The sequence below is a fragment of the Pogona vitticeps genome, chromosome 3, assembly GCF_051106095.1.
Source record: "Pogona vitticeps strain Pit_001003342236 chromosome 3, PviZW2.1, whole genome shotgun sequence".
NCBI classification, from domain to species: domain Eukaryota; kingdom Metazoa; phylum Chordata; class Lepidosauria; order Squamata; family Agamidae; genus Pogona; species Pogona vitticeps.
Window position 1 is genome coordinate 5315218 of NC_135785.1, and position 21326 is coordinate 5336543.

Sequence of the window (21326 nt, forward strand, 5' to 3'; positions counted from 1 at the left end):
TTCTGGGAGCTGTAGTCCAAGAACATCTGGGGACCCAAGGTGGGGAACCACTGCTCTATAGAGCTTAAAGGGCAGTGATGCCCAGGAAGCAGTGTCACAAGAAATGAAAGGATAGAGTGTAGCCTCTGAGGACTGCACCTTGCACCAGGTGCAGGAAACATAGCTGTCTTAAGATGTGGGTCTGTGGAGTGGAACTCCTAGAATTCTGCCAGTGGAATTCCTGGAGAATTATGGGGAGATGGAGTACAAAAAAAAAAATTCAAGCAGCACCTCCCTACTGGGGATACCGACTGGGATAGAGAGAGTGATCTGACTTGGTATCAGGCGGGTCCATTAATTTGATCCCAATTATTCAACCTTTGGAACCTTGGAAGAAAAGTGGGATTCTGGCTGAAGAAACATGTCTGATCAGGCCATAGATTAATCATGTAGATAAGATGTGAGAGCACGTCTTGCCCCCCCCCCCCAAATCTGAATGGTGGCGCATGGCATCCAAGCGCATTAACCTCTTCCCCAGCCCTTGCTGACATTACGTCAGCTCTGGAAAAGGTGCTGGCACGTCCCTTTGGCCTGATATTTTGTGTACTTGGCTCAGGCTGGTGTGGAATATGAAGCAGGTGTCGCTATGCTCTGAACGTATGTGGCAACACATGCGGCAGCTCCTTCATGAACAAGACAATGTAGAAGGATGATTGTACAGCCTGTCCCGGAGGACTTTCCTTTTGGAATGTTCTCCTCTCCAGTGGATTAATGTGGCTCATCACCTCTAGGCATGGGACCCACAAGCAACTTTTGGTGGACTGTTCTTTAAAATGTGACGGAGCTCATTGCCTTCGTAAGTGGGGAATTATTTCTTGAGCTTTCCTTTCTTGCCCTAACAACTGGAGTTCAGAAGATCTTTCCATCATTGCTCCCATGTCTCTTTTCCAGGTGGTCTACATCTTGGAGAAGAAACATTCCAGGGCTGTCACGGGTTTCATCCGGCTTCTGGCTGACCGCAACAGCGAGCTTTTCAAGAAGTGTGCCATGTTCTCCCCCGTGGACCACAGGGTGCCTCGCACTCACGTGCCCTTGGCTGAATGCCCACCAGATTTTGCCACCAGGCCCGAGGACTACGCCAACACCCTCTTCATCTGCCGTATCATGGACTGGAAGGAGGACAGCAATTTTGCCGTCGGGTATGTGTTTGCTGGAGGAAAGACGTGCCCTAAGGTTGTTAAGGAAGGCGCCTGCAGCCTTTGGATAGAATATAGGTGCAAACATGCTGAGGGTTCTGGGAGCCCCATAGCTAAACAGCTGTGCTGCAGTCAAAGAGTCTGCTCATGGCCTGATCCTGATCATGACTGGCTTAGGTAGCCGGCTCAAGGTTGACTCAACCTTCCACCTTTCTGAGGTTGGTAAACTGAGTACCCAACTTGCTGTGAGGGAGGCGGGCAATGTACAGTCTGCTTCACTAAATTGTAAACTGCCCAGAGAGTGCTTTTAAGCGCTGTGGGGCGGGATATAAGCAGCGCGCTTTGCTTTTGTTTTCTTTGCCGTGTCTTGGCTGTGTAGCATAATACCACCGCACAACTCTTGTAGGAGAGGCTTCTGCTGGAGGTGTAGAGGGTTGCTACTTGTCCATGGGGCAGTAGTAGGCTAGAGTACTGCAAATCAGTGGGCGGCTCTCATTAGGTTTTAGGCCACAATCTAGGAGTGCTGGCCCCTAGAAGGCATTATGTGGCCAAACCCTAGGCTAGCTAAATGGATGGTTTTGTCTCAATGTAAAGACGGTTTCACACATCGGTGTGTTTTGCCCATGGGAAAAAAATCATTCTGTCCAGCTCAACTACATGAGCTGGAATGGTCAGTGTCTAGGCTGGGCACCTCCATAGCCTCAATGATGGCTGGTGCCAAGCCAAGCCCGAGATTGGTTGGTTGCCCTGGCCAAAGTTTTGGCACAGAAGGGGGAGAGAAGGCCTGTGACTCTCATCAGTGTCTCACGTGTTGTTTGCCAGCCTTCCGCCTTCCATTTTTTCATTTTGCATCCTTAAGTGAAGTTGTTCCTGATATTTCTTGTGACTGCTTTGTGCCAACAAACTGCCAACCTAGCTGTTGGAAAGCACGTAAAAAATGCGAGTCGATAAATAGGTACCACCTCGGTGGGAAGGTCATGGCATTCTGTGTCTAGTTGTGCTGGCCACGTGACCACGGAAATGGTCTTCGGACAAAACGCTGGCTCTATGGAAACGGGGATGAGCACCGCTCCCTAGAGTAGGACACGACTGGACTCAATGTCAAGGGGAACCTTTACTTTACTATTCTCTCTCCCTCTCTCTGTCTGTCTGTCTTTTGTCTGTCTGGTTCTTCTTCTTTGTACTGATTCTTCCCTCCTTAGACTCCACTGCCTCCCAGTGCTTCTTTCCTGGACCCAACTCTCCATGGCAAGGGTGGAGAGCCTGTGGTTCTTCAGAAGATAGTAGACCCCATTCCCACCAGCATGGCCAGTCGCTGCAGCCTGGTCATCATCCTTGGAGGACAATAGATTCCCCCACCCTTCTGGTTCTAGACTCACTTGTCCTAAGCTTGGGCTGATGTTACCAGCTCAGGCTCGCTTGATGCCTAAGGTTGCCATTGGGAAGTTGGAGAAGATCCGCTGACCTGCGGATTGTCCTGACTAGATGATGGTATGGGAAGGTGATGATCAAAAGGCCAGTGAGACATTCTTTGCAGCTTGCTGTGTGTGCGTGCGTGCGTGTGTGCGCGCGTAACGTAAGTTCATACTCTGATTAGTTTTTAATTTTGTCCTCTGTGACATTGGTCCTTATCCTTCATTTTTCTTGGCAAGGGCTGGTCTCTCTGTTTGCTGATCCAGAGCGCATGGTGCTGTGCTCTCTACTGAATCAGACCCTGGTCCCTCGAGTCCAGTGGGCCGTCGTGGCTCTCCAGGGTTTCTGGCTGGATTCTTTCCCGCCCTCCCTGGAGGCCCCTTGCTCTTTGCCAGGACTCTCCCTTCTAAAGACTTAACCCATCCTGACCCTGCCTCGCTTCCAAGATGGGGTGTCTTCTGGGTAAGACATACCTGGCACGGAGCAAGTGATGTTTCTGCCTTGGCCTTGCTGTAGGGGGATGTGCTGGAGGAACAGGATATCATTGTGTGAAGTGCACTTTGGAATGCTATGCCATCCAGGTGTGGGGGAAACCCAGCTGTCTCCTGCAGGTGTGTTTTTAGGGGAGGGGGCTCACTTGTGTGACTCTCGGGTGCCACCTAGTGCTCAACGGCGACGGTCTTTGCTTTCCAAAGGTGGCCGTGCTGCCCGGCTTAACTGAGACAGGGAGAGGGTGTTCCTTGATAGTTCTCCTATGGAAACATCTGGGAAGTGGGAGAGAATGAAGGTGGGACTCCATGTGAGAATCCCCCTCCTCTCCAAGATCAAGACACAGGTTGGACATTAGGACTGTTACGTGGCAGTTGGCTGGGTCACCATGCTTTCCGTGGGAAGCCAAGGTGCTGCAGGGAGCAGAGGAGAAGCAGGTGTGGAGGGGGGGCACTTTTTGAGTATTCTGCTCCTCTGAAAGATGGGCTCGGGTGACAATGTCTCCTGGCTGACCCGATCCGCTGATGCATCATCATTATCTCATCCCTCTCTCCCACCTTTGGGTCACTCTGTGAAAGAGCTGAGTTTTGATTGCCCTTTTGGCTTGGAGACCAGGAGGGAAGGGGTGAGAACCTCACTTCTATTGTCTCTCGTCCGAGACCTTTATCGAACCGATAGGACCCTGATGTCCCCACGGATGTTTCGGGTGCCCTTGGTGACGGGCAGTTTTTCCCCTTCCTGCTCTTGAACGGCGGTGCTCCTTCTTCAGGGGAAGGCATACTTGGATGCATAGGTGCCCCCGGTGACTTTGGTCACTGCAACCCTAGCATTTTAGGGCCGGCTTTCCACTAAACAGGAAGGATGTATGGATTTGTGCCTCCCTCCAACCCTGGCAGGAGGGTTGGTTCACTTAGGGGTGATTTATGCCCAAAGACCCCTGCCATTATAGGGTTTTCTGGTGTATTCCTTCCTTCGCCCAGTTGGCTAATGTTTTGAGGAACTGGGAAAGTGAAAGCAGGGGTGGGCAATGTGTGGTCCATGGATTGTATGAGCCCCTTCCCCGGTTTCTGTTACCTTCTGTTACCTCTTCCGGCAGATTCAGTGGCATGCTGTCAGAATCCATTGGAATAGAACCAGTAGCACCAGCAGTAAAGCAATACCGCAGCTCCTCTGTATTTTTTTCTTTTTTGGGGGGAGGGTCTTCTTTAATAAAATCATATACGTACTTCTTTGTGCACCATGTGTTGTATTAGAACTGGCTTCTCCCATTTCTGCGACTTTAGTTCTGCTATGTGTGCGCGCATGGGCGTGAGTTTGAGCATCCTTGGTGGGTTGGTGGAGGTTGTATCGAAGGCCCCACCAAGTCTGTCGCCATTGCCTGTCCCTGCATGAAGCACTGGCTGGTCCTTGTCATAGATATATGGAAGTGTCCTGCCCTACTTGTGGTTTGTTCAATCGTTTATTTCATTTCTAATAAAATTCCCAGTTGGATGGTGTGGATGCTCGTTGTTGTTTTTTCTTATCTGCGGTCAAGTTGCCTCCAACTCATAGAGACCTTATCATTGAATGACCCTGTGCAGATTTTACACTGAAGGATGTGGGTTCCATTATTGAGTCAGTCCATGTCATATCCAGTCCTCCTCTTTTCCCATTGTCTTCAAGTTCTCTTAGCACAGTTGTCTTTGCAAGTGAATCTTGTCTTCTCACAGATGTTTGCCGTTTACCTGTTGGAACGATCCTACCTGGTGCCTTTGATTCCCATCTGTGCTTCTGTTAGTAGGGCACCGTTTCTCCCCTCCTTCTTCGATTCAGTACATGAGTGCTTCCCGTCTCCATGTAGCGAAATGAAATCAAAATGCTAATTGGCCTGTTGGGCTTGTCTATATTTTAAAAAACCCAACACCTGTGAGTTAGCAATGAAGGCAAACGAAAGCCTGCACCAGTGCATATTCAAATCTTTTTGTATCGTGCATTGGAAAATCACCCGAAAATGGGAGATGTCCCCCCTAAGGATGTCAAAGACACTTGTGAAAAGCTGTTTTATTCTATCTCTGGATAAGACAGTGAATTTGATTCCTCATTTTGCCTCCTTGACAGGAGGCAAAATGAACTCAATGATCCACAGGGTCCCTTCCAGCTCTACAGTTCTAAGATTATGATGATAATAATGATGATTCAACAGTCTGAGAAATTCTAGGTTGAAATCTCTCTCTTCCCAGGTTTGGGCTCCCCTTTTCTTTGTGTAAGGAGACCGGAAGGATGCCGGTGGCCGGAGAGCTGTTGCAAATCATCCCAGCCCCCAAATGATGATGTGTGATCTTTTCTCCTATTGGCTGTGATCCAGCAACGGCGGAGAGAAACCAAGCCTTCTGTAATCCCCCTTGAGTGCCTGGGATTTGCACCTTGCGAGCAGAAGGTGGTAGCCCTGCGCTTGTCCTGTGTAGCATCTGAAATCTTCTCCTTCAGAGGACCGGTCCATGCATTCGGCCCATGGGCCCCCCCCGGCTTCCCCTGCTGCCTCTTCTCAACCCTGTCTCTTGTTTCTGGGCTCATGTTTTTGTCTCTTCTTCTTCTTCCAGTTGGTGTTGAAGGAGGGTGGCGTATTCCAGTCCTGGCAAACATGATTGCTAAAATCTTGATCAAAATTATACATGCAACCAAGAATGGATATCAGTTGCTGGGCAACTGGAGTCCCTTCTTCCAGTTGTACTTAGTTGATTAACTGGGGCAGAAGGCAGATGCAGCGCACATTGGAATGCATGTTCCCAAGCCTACTCCAACGAGATGCGCATGTCGGTCCATGACTCGGGGGAAGCGCGGAGCAAATAACAGTGTCCGCTCTGGCATAGGCAGCCATAATAGCTGTGCTTCTTTCCTTCCCTTGATGGCCCATCGAGGTGTAGTAAACTTCTATTTCCAGCACAAGGTGGAACCCTAATTACTGATTATAGATGGGGTGCCTTTGCACTGGATTACTCAGCATTGCAGTTGGGGACCTCCTTCTTTCCTGTAACTTAGTACTTCATCATGTGTCTCTAAGATTTCCCAACAAGTTAATGATAGAACAATTTTCTTTTCAAGTGACTCATAATTATGGTCAGCCCAGACTGCTGTCTGCACTCCCATTTCCCCCCAAGAAGTGTCGGTCTGTCTACCTGCTTTTTTCTCTGTCTTTCTTCTTTGTGCTAACTTAGGTTGCAAGAGACACACGGTGGGTTCCTTGTGCCCTCCTCTCTTCAGATTATTTCGTTCTTTTGTTCCCCATCCCCACACTTTGGGGAGGAAACCCGAGACCCGGAAAAAGTGGAGTGGGCTGGTCAGCGTGTTTGTGACTTTGTCCTTGCGCCGCTTCTCCTCTTCCTGGAATTCCGAACTTGGAGAAGAAAATTCAAACATTTGGGCACAACAGATCCCAGAGACCTCCCTAAAGGTTGCCACCTGGATGCAGAAACGCTCGGCAGAGTTGGCACCTGTTTGTCCAGTTTGGGAAAACCGCCAGCCAGCTGGCCACACTGTATGGCCCACTTGCACTAGGAGAACTGGTGAAAGATGTTCTTGAAATCCCCTTTAAACAATTTCGTTTTTACTACAGTGGTGCCTCGCTTAGCGATCGCTCTGTTGAGCGATGAAATCGCTTTGTGATGGACTTTTGGCCATCGCTGGAGCGATCGCTTAGCGATGTCCTCTATGGCTAAAATTCGCTTTGGAGATTTTCCAAAGTGATGGAGCCACCATCTTCTGGTGGAAACACTCCTTGCTCTCTCAGGGTGGCCCACCTGGTTCTTCTCAGCATCAAGGCCTGGAAAGACCTGGTGGAAAGAGCAGGATTTCTCTGGGAGGGATGCTCTGGTGTTGCAGAGGGAGCTACTAAGAATACATATGTTATGGGGCACAGAAAAAATAGGAAGGTGGGTTAACGAAGGGTCCTGAGGAGGCCTTTGGCAGTGCAAACAGCATGGGCTTTCCCCCTGATTAATGTAGCAAAGTGGAGCCTCTAAATGAGTGTCACTGCGGTTCTGATCTGGATTATGTTCTCTCCTCCAGCATAGCCAAAATCATTTGCCTGTGTCAAGTGTGATATCATTGATAATGAGGCAAAGTGGACTTCAGAATTGGAGTAAAAGCTTCTTGTTTTACCCGAGAGGTCCAGGATTTATCCCATGGAGCCAGGTGCAATCAGAATTACAAAAAACAAAACCCAGGATGTCATCTGAAAGACGTAACACGTTTAATTGGGTATAACGTTTTATGAACTGTAGCCCACTGGATCAGATGCAGCTGTGGAAGCAGGCCTGAGTCCATGAAAGCTTAGGCCAAATGAAATTTGGTAGTCTTCGAGGTGTCGCAAAACTCTTGTCGGAATTTTAAAAAGATGAAACAATGTCCACTCACGTCCCCCTGAGCATCTGCTGAGCATCAGAGTCAAGCTGAGCTCATGGGTCTCCCACTCAAAAATGTACTGCTTGTTGTCCAAAGCTTTCTTCATTTCAACAGTATAGTTTAAGGGTGGGGCATTGTTGGGTCATTGCTGCAGTTATTAAGACATTGGCTGAAATCCCATTTCACGGCTTTGCAAGCAGCATAACTCTTGGAATTACTTCCAGAAGTTAAGAAATCTCTGCAGGTATTCGTAGAATCCTTGAATAATGGAGCTGGTTGGGGCCAATAAGGCCATTGAGTCCAACCCCCTGCTCAGTGTGGGAATCTAAATCCAAGCAGATCGGACAGAGCATTGTCCAGTTTTCCCTTGAATGCCTACAGCGTTGGAGCGCTCACCACCTCCCGAGGTCATGGGTTCCATTGTCATACTGCTGTAACAGTTAAGAACGTTTTCTTGATATTCAGCCGAAATCTGGCTTCCTGGAGCTTGAGCCCATTGTTGTGTGTCCTGCAGTCAGGGATGCTTGAGAACAGATCCTGACCCTCCTCTGTATTACCATTCAAGCACTTGAAAAGTGCTATCTTATCTCTTCCCAGTAGTCTTTTCTCATGGCGAAACATGCTCAGTTCTTCCAGTCTTCCCCTTATTTGTTGCACGCTGAGTTGTGCCCCCCAGCATCCAAAGAATAATGTCTATGGAGATTCCTTAACTTACTACAATTTGCTTCTAAAAGTTATGCCATTTATTTAAACCCACAGCTACCTTTCGGCCATTGTGAGTCAAAATCCTTGCTCATCTACCGTTTGTCATCTAGAGATGCACTGGCAGATCTGGATCAAACTTCTGCCACCCATTCTTGGTCTATGGCATAGGTTCCCAAATGTTTTTGCTCCGTAGACCACTTGCCGACTTATTTGTTTTCCATAGACCCCCTGCCTACCTAATATCGCATTTTCCTGAACCTATTAATGCACGATGTGTGTGTCTGTATAGCTCAGTAATGAGAAATGGCAAAATGTCGTTGATCCCATTTACAACACACCAACATTTACCATAAAGTTTTACCAATAATTTTGCAAACTTATACATGAATGTAGCATGCCACAATACAGATAGTACATAGTACCTAATTAAATAATATTATGAAATATTATGTACACAGAATCTGTGTTTGGTGTAATTACGGATTGCCTAAATATTTATTATGATCTGGCTAATGGGATCTACTCACGTAGGCCCCCATTTATATATCATGCACCCCAAATTTTCTCTCTCTCTCTGACATGGAGCCCCTGCAAGTCAAAATCAACCCCTGGGGGTCCATATACACCACTTTGGGAACCTATGGTCTCTGGATATGCAATCCTTCTTCTTGAGATGATTACATGTCAAGAAGTAGAGCAAGGCAGTTAGACATCTTGGTCTACTGTGCCATGCTGTCTAGGAGAGTCTGAAAATTCCTTTTATTTTTAACTGCAAGTGCCCGAATGAATGCCCCCTCCCTCTCACATGGCCAGCGTGATCCAAACCCCCAGAAAGGGATGAGGTAGTGCTTCATTGGCACCTTTAAAACTTGGCTGCCCCTCAGATGGTTTATTCTGTTGCAGGGGGAAGGAAGCCAAGGAGAGTCCCGTCCTTTCCCATTCTTTCCACTGCGCTGCTTCCAGAGAGCAGGTCCCCAGTGGCACAGTCGCCGGGACCATTGGCGAGGGATGGCAGAGAGGGTCTTTGTCTTCTCTTTCCCCTCCTCAGGTTCCAGGCGGCTCGTCTTCAGCCTGTTCGGATTCAGTGTCTAGCCTAGATCATGTATTGGCAAGATTACAGGGGCGCTAGCGAGAGCCACCAGTGGGTTCGGCTGTGACACAGCAGCATGACTCAGATCGACAGGTGATGATGATAGGATTAGTTTTCAGGAGCCCTTCAGCTTTTGGCTGACTCATGGGTTCAACCCGTGTGTGTGTGTGTGTGTGTGTGTGTGTGTGTGTGTGTGTGTGTGTGTGTGTGTGTGTGTGTGTGTGTGTGTGTGTGTGTGTGTGTGTGTGTGTGTGTGTGTGTGTGTGTGTGTGTGTGTGTGTGTGTGTGTGTGTGTGTGTAGGGATATATATATGATTTTACAATGAATATTATTGGATAGAGATTAGCATGAATTAATTCGTACGCCTTGTGTGAATTAGGGACGTGGTGGCGCTGCGGGTTAAACTGCAGAAACCTCTGTGCTGGGAGGCCAGCCGTTGTAAGATTGAATCCATGGGACGGAGGGAGCTCCCGTTGTTTGTCCCAGCTCCTGCCAACCTAGCGGTTTGAAAACACGTAAAAAATGTGAGTAGATAAATAGGTACCACCTTGGTGGGAAGGTCATTTTTATTGATTGATTGATTGATTGATTGATTGATTGATTGATTGATTGATTGATTTGATTTGATTTGATTTGATTTGATTTGATTTGATTTGATTTGATTTGATTTGATTTGATTTATATCCCGCCCATCTGGTCTGGTCGACCACTCTAGGCGGCTTCCAATAAGGTGTATACGATAAAACATAAGAATTTTACAAACAGTCCATAACACATACAATAATAAAACAAATAATAAATGAAAGAAAAAATAAAGAATTAAATATTGACAGGAGGGAAGGCCTGAACATACAACCATGTTTTTAGTTGACTCTTAAAAGTGACAGGCGTAGGGGCTGCACTAATAACCAGAGGAAGGTTATTCCAGAGGCGAGGAGCCACCGCCGAGAAGGCCCGGTTTCGTGTCCTTTCCTTCTGGGCCTCCCTTGGCGTTAGGCTCCTCAGCCTTACCTCCTGGCTCGCACGAGTGACGAAGGGTAGATATAGGTGGTAGCAGGCGTTCTGCCAAGTATCGGGGTCCTAAACCGTTTAGGGCCTTATATGTAAGCATTAGAACTTTGAAGTCAATGCGGAAACGGATGAGCAGCCAGTGCAGCATGGCCAGAGTAGGAGAGATATGTTGGTATTTTCTCACTCCAGTAAGAAAATGGCATTCCGTGTCTAGTCGCGCTGGCCACGTGACCACAGAAACTGTCTTCAGCTGGCTCTAGGGCTTGGAGACGGGGATGAGCACCACGCCCTCGAGTCGGACACGACTGGACTCAATGTCAAGGGGGGAACCTTTACCTTTACCTTGTGTGATTTAACCTGTTTGGCACCATAGGAGCTGCACAGCTCCTTCCCCCACCCCCTCCCCGGCTGTCTGGCCCACTCACCTTGCATTGCGGGCTGCCGGGGTCCTCCTTCTCCAGCGGTGTTCTGGTTTGGGCAGGAGCCCCTCTCCTTCGGTGGCCGACCACTCCCGTGAGGCAGCAAGATGGGGATTCTTTTCCCCCTGCCGCCGAGGACTGGTCATCTGCCAGAGGAGGTGAAGAAGAGTCGCCTGTGCTCCTGCCCCGGATGGGAGTGCCGACAGAGGAGGAGGACCCTGGTGGCATGTGACAGATGGGGAGTGGGGTGACGATCCATGCGGCAGCTGGGGTGCCGTACAAGTTCATTCGTATGAAGCCCACGAATTATGTTGTGCCAATCTCCATTGGATATAAAAAGCAAGCACTGCAAATATTTGTGAAACACTCAGCTTGGTTTTGGAAGCTCGGTGTAGAAAATATCTCTAAACTTTGCTGAGGATCCCCTTTTGCTCTCTGCTATCCGAGCTGGTGCTCTGGTGATGTGCGCAGACTAATGAAACCGTGAGTTATGTCCTTCTCTGATCTGGGGAAATTTCCCTTTGCCAGTTCTAAGTGCAAAGAGGAAAAAGAAATCTTAGGTCTGTGACAGCTCCGGAGGGAAGGTTTGTGTTTCTTGAAGAGATCCAGAATTCTTTTCCAGCGCCTGGCAGAGTGGCTTAACAGTTGGTTGCTGTGATGTTGTGGCGAGACAGTCATGGATGATTACAGATTCCTCAACTGTTTTGCATGACACAGCAAGGAGCTCGAGCGTCTGTCGTTCATGTTCGGATGGATTCCTTATCGAATCGAATGCTTTGTGTTAGTCCAGCAATCCTTTCCAGATCCTTCTAGGTTTGGAACGCTCAGAAGTGGGTTTGCTGTTCTTTCCTTCTGGGGGTGCTCCAGGGTGCTGCAGCTGGCCTGAGGCCACACAGGCTGGCTGTGCTCCCAAGAGGCACAGAGGAGGAATCGAACTCCCAACGTCTGGCTCGGCAGTCAGATAACTAACTCGGCTGCGTAAAGCGTAGGGAGAGTGTGTCTTCGGCTGGCTACTGGCCGTCCACAAGATTCTTTGCAGAATGCAACTCAGGTCCTGCTACTCCTCTTGTATCTCTCCTCTTTCTTAATAGCCCACCCACCCATCTACTCCTTCCTGGACTGCAAAGTATCCTGCCGAAAAGTGTGTTCACTTGCTTTTCTTTTTCCTTCTGCAGGCAATTGGCCCAAAGCCTTGGGCAGGCCGGCGAAATTGAGCCGGAGACAGAAGGTATCCTGATGGAATATGGGGTGGATTTCTCCGACTTCTCCCCGGAGGTCCTGCGGTGTCTCCCCCAGAGCCTCCCCTGGGCTATCCCCCCAGAAGAAATGGCCAAGAGAAGAGATTTAAGGTAAGTCCCCACCTTTCTCCTGCTGGTCTCCATCTCCCTGTCTAGAGTTTGTATCTTGGGATGGTGTTCAAATGGCCTGGATTTCTTTAAGCAGGCCCATTTGTCTGCAACGCTGGCCTGCAGGAAAACTTTCTTTTCCTTTTTGAAGAGTTTGTCCTCCAAGCCTTGTGAGGCCAGAATCCGTATTTGAGTCGGTGACCTCAAGCTTGGGCACGTCACTGGCTTTATGGTTTTTTGTTTTTTTGCCCATGTAATATGAAATATTACAGTTTTTTGGAATCGCGGGATGCGAAGGGGTTCAGACCGTACCTTTTTTTTAATGGCTTTCACTGTGACTGCGACGTTAGGAGGCTTCTCGGTGGCGTGTATCCCCTTTCATTCAGCACATTTAAGAATAAAGCTGTCAGCTTTTTAGAACACATTTTATGGCACATGTCTATCCTCATGTTTATGGAAAGAAAGAAATATGGCTAGGATTATTTGAAGTTTTGGAAGCCTGCAGATCTGCTTTTGGGCTTTGGTGGCTCATATGCTTTTTTTGTACTGAACGCTGACGGCAGGCTATGGCTTCTCTCCCTCAGTTAAACCTCTGAGGGACTGTCCTAATAAAGTGTGAAAGGAACAGATCAAAAGTTGTACCTGAATCCCACAAATATGGGCCGTGCTTATTGGCCAGTCTCTGTTTTGAGCTCATCACAGCTTCAGCCAGTTCAGTCTCCTCTTTTGTGGTGCGTTTTGCCCAAAACACTTAAGGGAGAGTCGAGGAGTCCTCTTCTTACCCCCAGGCATCAAGAGAGAAGGAAAAGTTTGTGCTCTTTCTTTTTCCGTGACACCGCAATCCCTCCACAATGAGAGCAGATTAGTTTTTGACATCGATGGCATCCTTCAGTCTCGAAAGACTATGGTATCGTGCTCTGTGTCAAGGACTTAGAACAGCGTCTAGTGTGGCTGAGAAGGCCAATTTGAGAGTGACCATCCCTTCCACACTGAAGACAAATACAATCTGTCCCCCATCCAGCTCCCTGATTTTGCTGCTTTAGTAACTGCCTCTTTGCCTCGGCCTGCTGGACGAGGGTCTCTTCAAATTGGGAGAGGCCATGATACACCGCCTGCCTCCAGGCTGAATGCTCAGATGTCAAGATTTCCCATCTGTTTTGGACAACAACTCCCAGAATCCCCCCAAACAGCATGGCCACTATTCCCGATGGGGGGATTCTGGGAGTTGCTGGGGGGGGGGGGCGGGAACAAAAAAAAAGCAGCCTTGAAGGAAAGAAGCCTCTTTCACTGGCCTTGCGAGGAAAGAGCTCAGTCTTGTTTGAATGAAGGTTTAGAGAAGGGACTTTCTCTAACCTGCAACACATATGGGATAGAAGTGGCTGGGAATCTTTGTTGCCCATGATCCAGGGGCACCTGTCCTGGGAAGCTGGCTTGCAGGGAGACCGTGTCTTCAGCCAAGCTGGGCAGCAGGCAGACTCACCAGGTGGGCGATGCAGGCAGAGTGGTGGCCATGTGCTCCTGTCTGACAACGTGCTCCATTTCCATCGCTTGTGGCGTGACTGAGCTTCTTGTTGTTTAGTTGTTAAGTCCTACCTAACTCTTCGTGACCCCATGGACCAGAGCACGCCAGGCCCTCTTGTCTTCCACTACCTCCCGAAGTTGGGTCAAACTCACGTTGGTCGCTTCAATGACCCTGTCCAGCCATCTAGTCCTCTGTCGTCCCCTTCTCCTCTTGCCCTCACACTTTCACAACATCAGGGTCTTTTCCAGGGAGTCTGCTCTGCAGCAAATCATACTGAAAGACGGAAAATGTGGGCTTAGCTACTAAACGCTCTTTCTTATGGATAAACTTTCCAAACTAAGCAAATTCCACACCTTAACTGTCTGTATAGAGACAGAGATGCATAGGAACAGAAAAGGCTCATACGTTTCTCCATGCTGTGTTAGTGTCCTGTGTGTTGTAGTGTGTGAGAGAGAGAGAGAGATCAGAGTTTTGAAATGCTAACGGTAGTGCTGACACATTGGCTAAAACCATGTCGCCATTTGCGCTGGCAAAATGCAAACGGGGTAACTTTTGGAAGCAAATTCCTTCAAGTTAAGAAAGCCCTGTAGACTTTATCCGCTGCATCGTGCATTATGTGATGCTGTGAGTGACCTATAAGGTCTACGGCGATTTCTTAACTTTGCACAGTTTGTCATGGAAAGTTACACCATTTGTGTTAACGACAGGATCGTCCCCAAGAGGATTTGGGCCATAGTATTAGATCATTAGGTCATCGGGTCTTTTTAATTCATTGTTCTTGAAATATAACGAATTCTAATGAGTTAGTTATAGTTGTTTGTTGAATCATTAAAGTGATCCTTCAGGTGACACTGAAATTACTGTGAGAACTTAAGGCAGCAGGAAAATTAGTGTCCCTAGACAAGTTCCTTATCCCTTGCCCAAAATGTACAAACTAGGTCAGCAAGTTAGTTTTTAATGTCTTATTGGGGAGTTAGGACTGATACAGTCATTTTTAAATGCTCCTTGTGGTTGCTGCTGCTGTTGTTCCTCCTCCTTCTATGGTAGAAGGGAAGCTGCAGATCCCACTCTTCCTGCACATGGTCCCCCTGTAATGTTCTCCAGTAACCAGAAATCCGTGACAGCAGCCACGAAATTAAAAGACGCCTGCTTCTTGGGCAGAAAGCGATGACAAACCTAGATAGCATCTTAAAAAGCAGAGACCTCACCTTGCCGACAAAGGTCCGCATAGTCAAAGCTATGGTTTTTCCAGTAGTGATGTATGGAAGTGAGAGCTGGACCATAAAGAAGGCTGACCACCAAAGAATTGATGCTTTTGAATTGTGGTGCTGGAGGAGGCTCTTAAGGGTCCCCTGGACTGCAAGGAGATCAACCCTATCCATTCTGAAGGAACTCAACCCTGAGTGCTCCCTGGAAGGATAGATCCTGAAGCTGAGGCTCCAATCCTTTGGCCATCTCATGAGAAGAGAAGACTCCCTGGAAAAGACCCTGATGTTGGGAAAGTGTGAAGGGAAGAGGAGAAGGGGACGACAGAGGACGAGATGGATGGACAGGGTCATAGAAGCAACCAACATGAATTTGACCCAACTCCGGGAGGGAGTGGAAGACAGGAGGGCCTGGCGTGCTCTGGTCCATGGGGTCACAAAGAGTCAGACATGACTAAACGACTAAACAGCAAACCAGAAATCCATGGGTCTTTGTCCCTTCCTCACCAGAAAGTAGCTCCTTGTCACTACCCTTCTTTATCAGGTTTTCCGGTGTTTAAGAGCATAAAAGGGAAGCTCACCCTTTGCTTTTCTTTAATCTCTGGTCAGATTTGTGAGAGCCATCATTTCTCAACCGAGCAAAGTTAAAGGGGGAAAATGCCTTGTGTGTCTTTTCTGTTTCAAAAAGTACTAAAGGGGCCAAGGGTGTAGATTGCCAAGCAAAGACTCTCTCCCTCCTCTGCTCCCTTCTTCAGCAGCTTGACCTGACTCTTTAATTTGGTCGTCTGCCCTCCCTCCTGCCTCTCCCCCCCCCCGCCATCATGAGCTTTATGACACAGAGCTCAGTAGAGGAGGGTCAAAGAAAATGTGGATGGTAGGGGGACAACCGCCGCCTAGAGTGGTCTTAATTGACTAGATAGGCGGGATATAAATAAAATAAATAATAATAATAATAATCCTCAAGAAGGAATCATTAAAGCAGACCTAAGAAACCCCAAAGTCACTTCTGTGGCTTGTTCCAAATGTTTTTAATTTCAGTCATATATTCTTTTTCTTCTTCTTTCTGTTGCTGCTGAATCGGGGTGACTAAGCTCGCCAGGAAAATCGTGGGAGAAAAAGAAAACCCCAAATCCGAGAGAGAGAGAGAGAGAGAGAGAGAGAGAGAGAGAGAGAGAGAGAGAGAGATTAAAGGGTCATTCTGGATGGAAAGGGGCTGCCGTTTCCATGTCTCCCATTCTGAAGATGACCGTGGTAAAAGGCTCACGTCACTTTTCCTGAAAAGGGCAACGTGCTTCCTTGAAAGGTGACAGCTTGCGCTGTCTAACAAGAGGGAAGGAGTGGGGATCTTTCTCCTTTTCTTGCCTTCGCTTGCGAGCGAGTCTGGTGACCTCCTCTGGACCGTTGCAAACGCGAAGCTTGGCATCGAAATTTGCTAGCGCTCAATTTTCCAGTTGCTTTCTCCATCTTTCTCCCCCTCTTTTTTTAAAAAAAATTCTTCCTCCTCTTTCTTTTTTCCATCGAGGGTCATCCTGCCAACGGGTGATTTTATTATTATAAACAGGATGTTGTATTCACTTTTAAGAGGGAATATGAAACTGGAGGTAGGATTACAAACGGCACTTTCTCAGCTGCCAAAATAGAAAACAATGAGCTAAAAATACCCAGGGCAGTAAAAAAAGGGTGTTGTGGTCAGGAATTCTGAAGGATGGATTGTTATCCTCCGAAGTGGGAAGTGGAAGACTCTGCTCAGAGCAGTCCTCAAACTGTGTCTCAGCCTGGAGCCCCCAGAGGCTGTACTGTCAGCAAGCAGGCAAAGTCCATAGATCTTGTAGCCCACCTAGAAGAGGAAGGCTATTAAAATCACAATTGACTGGTTAATGAACATGCTGCATACCTCCAGGCAGAATTAATTAAATGCTGCTTCCCAAGGAGAAACCCCCCCTCCCCTGATTCTCCCCCCCCTTCCCATGTGAGATGTTTGCAGGTGGAAGGTGTGGCTGGACAAGGACAGTCCTATGTGGGCAACCTCATGCTAAGTGAGGGCAATGGCTGGGAGGAGCCTTAATGTGTTGATCTGGGCCTCGGACTGAGACGTAGGTAGGAGGTGACCTTGCACACGGCTCAGTTTCTCAACTCCCTTGCTTGTAGTAGCGGGCTGATCCTGGCCAACGTCATGTGCCGTTCTTCCTCAGGCTCCTGTGATCAGTGCATGCAAAGTGCTTAGATCCTTGACAAACGGGGTGCAAAAATGTGAAGCAGCATGGGTGCACTTGTAATCTGGAATGCTGTGTGTGCACTCAACATTGATATAGGTACTTGTGCCACAAATTCGCTCATGTACACACACACACGCACACACAAACACACACAGAGAGAGAACTGGAACTATAACTGTCAATGGTATTTTTATTATTAGATTTGTTTTTATATCCTCCACCCCAGCCCCACCCCCATAAAGGTAAAGGTTCCTCTTGACATTTAGTCTAGTCGTGTCCAATTCTAGGGGGTGGTGCTCATCCCCGTCTCCAAGCTGTAGAGCCAGAGTTTGTGCGAAGACCGTTTCCATGGTCATGTGGCCAGCGCGACTAGACATGGAACGCTATGACCTTCCCACCAAGGTGGTACCTATTTATCGACTCACATTTTTACATGCTTTCAAACTGCTAGGTTGGCAGGAGCTGGGACAAGCGATGGGTGCTCACTCCGTGGCATGGATTCAATCTTACGACGGCTGGTCTTCTGACCTTGCAGTGCAGAGGCTTCTGCGGTTTAACCCGCAGCACCACCACGTCCCCCATACTGGAATGCAAAGTAGCATACGGCATGATTGAAAAACAGAAGCAATTATAAGCACAATAAGTATAAATATTAAAAAACAATTAAATGGATTGCCTTATTAGAAGCAACAACTTCATTAGAAACAACTGAAAACACATCAGGGAAGAAAGGGCAAAGTCCGTGGTTCACTCATCATGACGCTTTATTTTATCCTTACCTCTGGTGTTGCCACTTAGAAATATGACATAGTGTTCTGGTTGATATTCCTCAAAAAGAATATTGCAGAACTGGAAAAAAGCAAAGTTAATGATTAAGGGCCTGGAGCAGCATCCATGTAGGGAGTGCTTACATTGTTTGGGGAGGTTTCAGCTTAGAAGAACAGAGAGTAAAGGGGGGGGGGGTTTGGCACAGCTCTCTCTCTCTCTCTCTCTCACTCTCTGTCTCTCTCACTCACTCACTCTCACACTTTTTTGTGGAGCATCGCCCACTTCTTCAGACATCTGAGATGAAGAGTGGGAGACTCCATATGGGCAAAATGGAGAATCTCTGTCCACAGGATACAGTCACACACAGTGGGATTCCACTGCAACAGGAAAGAGAGGCTGCCAGCCAGCCACCAGCCTAACCAGTTCTGAAAGGAAATGAGACCCATTTTTAGGGAAGGCTGTCGGTGACGAACAGTCCCAGTGATGATCTATGAGTCGTGGGGGCCGTTTGCCTCTTTATTCCATTTGCTGGGGAATACAAGCAGGAGGCAGGATATGTCCTGCTTGGGTTTCTCAGAGGCATCCAGTTGGCTTCTGTACAGGCTTCAGCCTGATTCAGCACAGCTTTCTTATGCTCGTTTCTTGCTTTTTTTGAGTGGGGGGATTAGTGAATGAGGGATGCAAAGTCTCAAATGCAGTCCTTCTGTTCTGAAAATCTTTAGTAGCAGAGCAGGATTGGGAACATAGAAGCCTGCCTCATGCGGTCCTGAGGACCTTCAAGCCATAAAACAAGAAGGCGTACTCCAGCATCTGTTCCCACCAGAGGAAATGAATGAGCTGCTCCCGGCGCTGGTTCTGTCTTTCTGGATTATGACAAAGGGACCTGTGTTTTCCCAACTCTCAGACTTGCCGATTGCTGTTGAGGAAAGATGCCGTTTCCTTACCAACTAGGACGTCCAGCTGTTTTGTGCAGAAACAGAGCTAGCTATGCAGGCCGTAAAGACATTTCCTAGTAAATTGATGCAGGGATATCAAAAGGTAGCAGACATTTAAATTCCCATTTTCATTAATCTAATAATGGCATTGGTTTCATATGAAAAATTTCCCATCTTGACCATCTCGCTGATATGATGTTGGTGTTGTGTGCTGTCCGGTCATAGAATCATAGAATTAAAGGGAAGGAAGTGGGTGAAGGAATTTAGAAAGGCCATGGTTATGGTCATCTTTGATAGCTTCTTAAGAGGATGGTAAAAAGAGCCTGCTGTTATTTTTTTTTCATCCTTTGTATCTGCCCTCTCTTATCTCCCTGGTTCCGAAATTAGTGGTGCTGCAGCCACATGGATTTAATCAATGAATTTGCAAAAGGCAAAACAAGGAAAGCTTTAGATCCCAACCCACAGAGTTCTCTAGAAGTTCCCCAGGCAAAATTCGGGGAGGGGCTGCCGAGAAACAGAAGTGTACAGACCCCAGCTTTCCTTACTTTTCTTGGTACTTCGTTTGGCATGTTTTTACTTTTTTTTCCTGTAAAAAGACAAGCGTCCTTTCCCTGCTTCCTGGAGTGTCTAGATCTTCCTGGGAACTGTAGTTCACCAGAGGACACTTCTTAAAGAACTACATCTCTCAGGAAGCAATGGAGCAATGTCCTTATTTTTGGTTTCCAGTAAAAACAACCACAAGCAATCAGAGAGAAAAAAAAATTCTAAATGAACTGCCGTTACCAGACTGTCTTTGAAGGCAGCCTTGTAGCTAATGGATTTTGGGTAGTCTAACCTGGTGGCCACCAGTGGGTGAGACTGGGCAGCTGCAGGTGCACTGTCTTGAGTGGGGAAAGGGACACCATGCCATTGAAGCAACTTGTGCCGTCATCGGTGAAGAAGGTTGGTCAAAGGGGACTCCTGGGCTGCAGACGTCTTCCTTAAGGGGAAAAAATCTCATCTCTCTCAGTGCCAGGCATTTCAACAGTTGGACTTATGACAGTTTGGTCCTGAGCTGTAGAATGCCTTGAGTTCTAACATAAGCACAACAGATATTTGTTTATTTATTAGATTTCTATCCTGCCCATCTAGACCAAGGGTCTGCTCTCTTAGTACAGACTGGAAACCAGCATAAATCCTTCAGCCTGGTATGCATATGTGTATGGTAAGATTCCCCCACCAGTCATGTAGCTAGTTCATTCTGCACCTACTGTGGGTTCCAGACCAGTCCCTAAGGGAGCAGCACACAGAGAGCGCTTGTTCGGGTAAATAAAGCACGCTAAAGACTTTCTGTCTTGTGCATTTAGAGGAAGATTCATGACTCCATGTCAAGGTGATTTGAATTGGAATCCTTTGAGGTTTCCTGGGAGCAACATGGCGCGGCTGTCTGTTGCTAACATTAGAAGCCGAAGCTTTGGCAAGGACCACGGCCACCTCGGTTTTAGCCAGAAAAGCAAGTTGCGTGCTGCTTTGTTTCGCTGTTGTTCGATTCTAGACACGGAGGTGCAGCTCTTAGTACTATTTGGAACTGGAAACCCCAGGCAACGGGATAGTCCCTGCCTCACATCGCCGGCTGCCAATTCTTTGTCTATTGTTCCCTGGGAACGGTGCTGATAGCAATCCGAGTTAGCAGTGCTTTGCATTGAAGACGTTTTGTTGGCCGGGAGAATGAGAGACCGATGAGGGACCCACGTGGCTGCTTGGGGAGTTTGAAGGGAGGGAGCACGGCTCCTGGCAATGGATGGTTCTCCTGGACAGGTGAAGGACTGCGCAACGGTTGAATCGCTTGCTTCCTGGCAGCAGCTCATGACACCCAACGGATGGTCACCCCGGGAACAGCAAAACCTATACTTTGAGAACAGGATGTGTAGAAATGTGAAGTGCTGGGCAGAGGCGCAAAGGACGACAAGGTTCGCCACCATTGACTGGAGCCTATGGTCTGTTGGCAGCCCTCCATGCCATGATTCTATGGGTCTGGCTTAAGTCTTTGCTCTTGGTCAGCAGAAAGACAGAGCAAGGGATTATAGGAAGGTGGTTGTTGTTTAGTCATTAAGTTGTGTCTTTCGTGACCCCATGGACCAGAGCACGCCTGGCCCTCCTGTCTTCCACTGCCTTTCGGAGTTGGGTCAGATTCATGTTGGTCACTTCGATGACCCTGTCCAACCATCTCGTCCTCTGTCGTCCCCTTCTCCTCTTGCCCTCACACTTCCCCAACATCCAGGGAGTCTTCTCTTCTCACGAGATGGCCAAAGGATTGGAGCCTCAGCTTCAGGATCTGTCCTTCCAGTGAGCACTCAGGGTGGATTTCCTCCAGAATGGATAGGTTTGTTCTCCTTGCAGTCCAGGGGATTCTCAAGAGTCTTCTCCAGCACCACAATTCAAAAGCATCAATTCTTTGGCGGTCAGCCTTCTTTGTGGTCCAGCTCTCACTTCCGTACATCACTACTGGACAAATCATAGCTTTGACTAGTCAGACTTTTGTTAGCAAGGTGATGTCTCTGCTTTTTAAGATGCTGTCAAGGTATGTCATCACTTTCCTCCCAAGAAGCAGGCGTCTTTTAATTTCGTGGCTGCTGTCCCCATCTGCAGTGATCATGGAGCCCAAGAAAGTA

General features: G+C 47.9%; 1 protein-coding gene across 1 annotated transcript in view; it reads left to right on the plus strand.

Moving 5' to 3' along the window:
- The window catches only part of DIS3L2 (DIS3 like 3'-5' exoribonuclease 2), a 293641-nt gene that overhangs the window by 129834 nt on the left and 142481 nt on the right, over nucleotides 1–21326 (plus strand). The window contains exons 9-10 of the mRNA XM_020813964.3: nucleotides 931–1178; nucleotides 11859–12032. Of these exons, the coding sequence (XP_020669623.3) occupies nucleotides 931–1178; nucleotides 11859–12032 (422 nt within the window). The remainder of the gene's footprint in view (nucleotides 1–930; nucleotides 1179–11858; nucleotides 12033–21326) is intronic.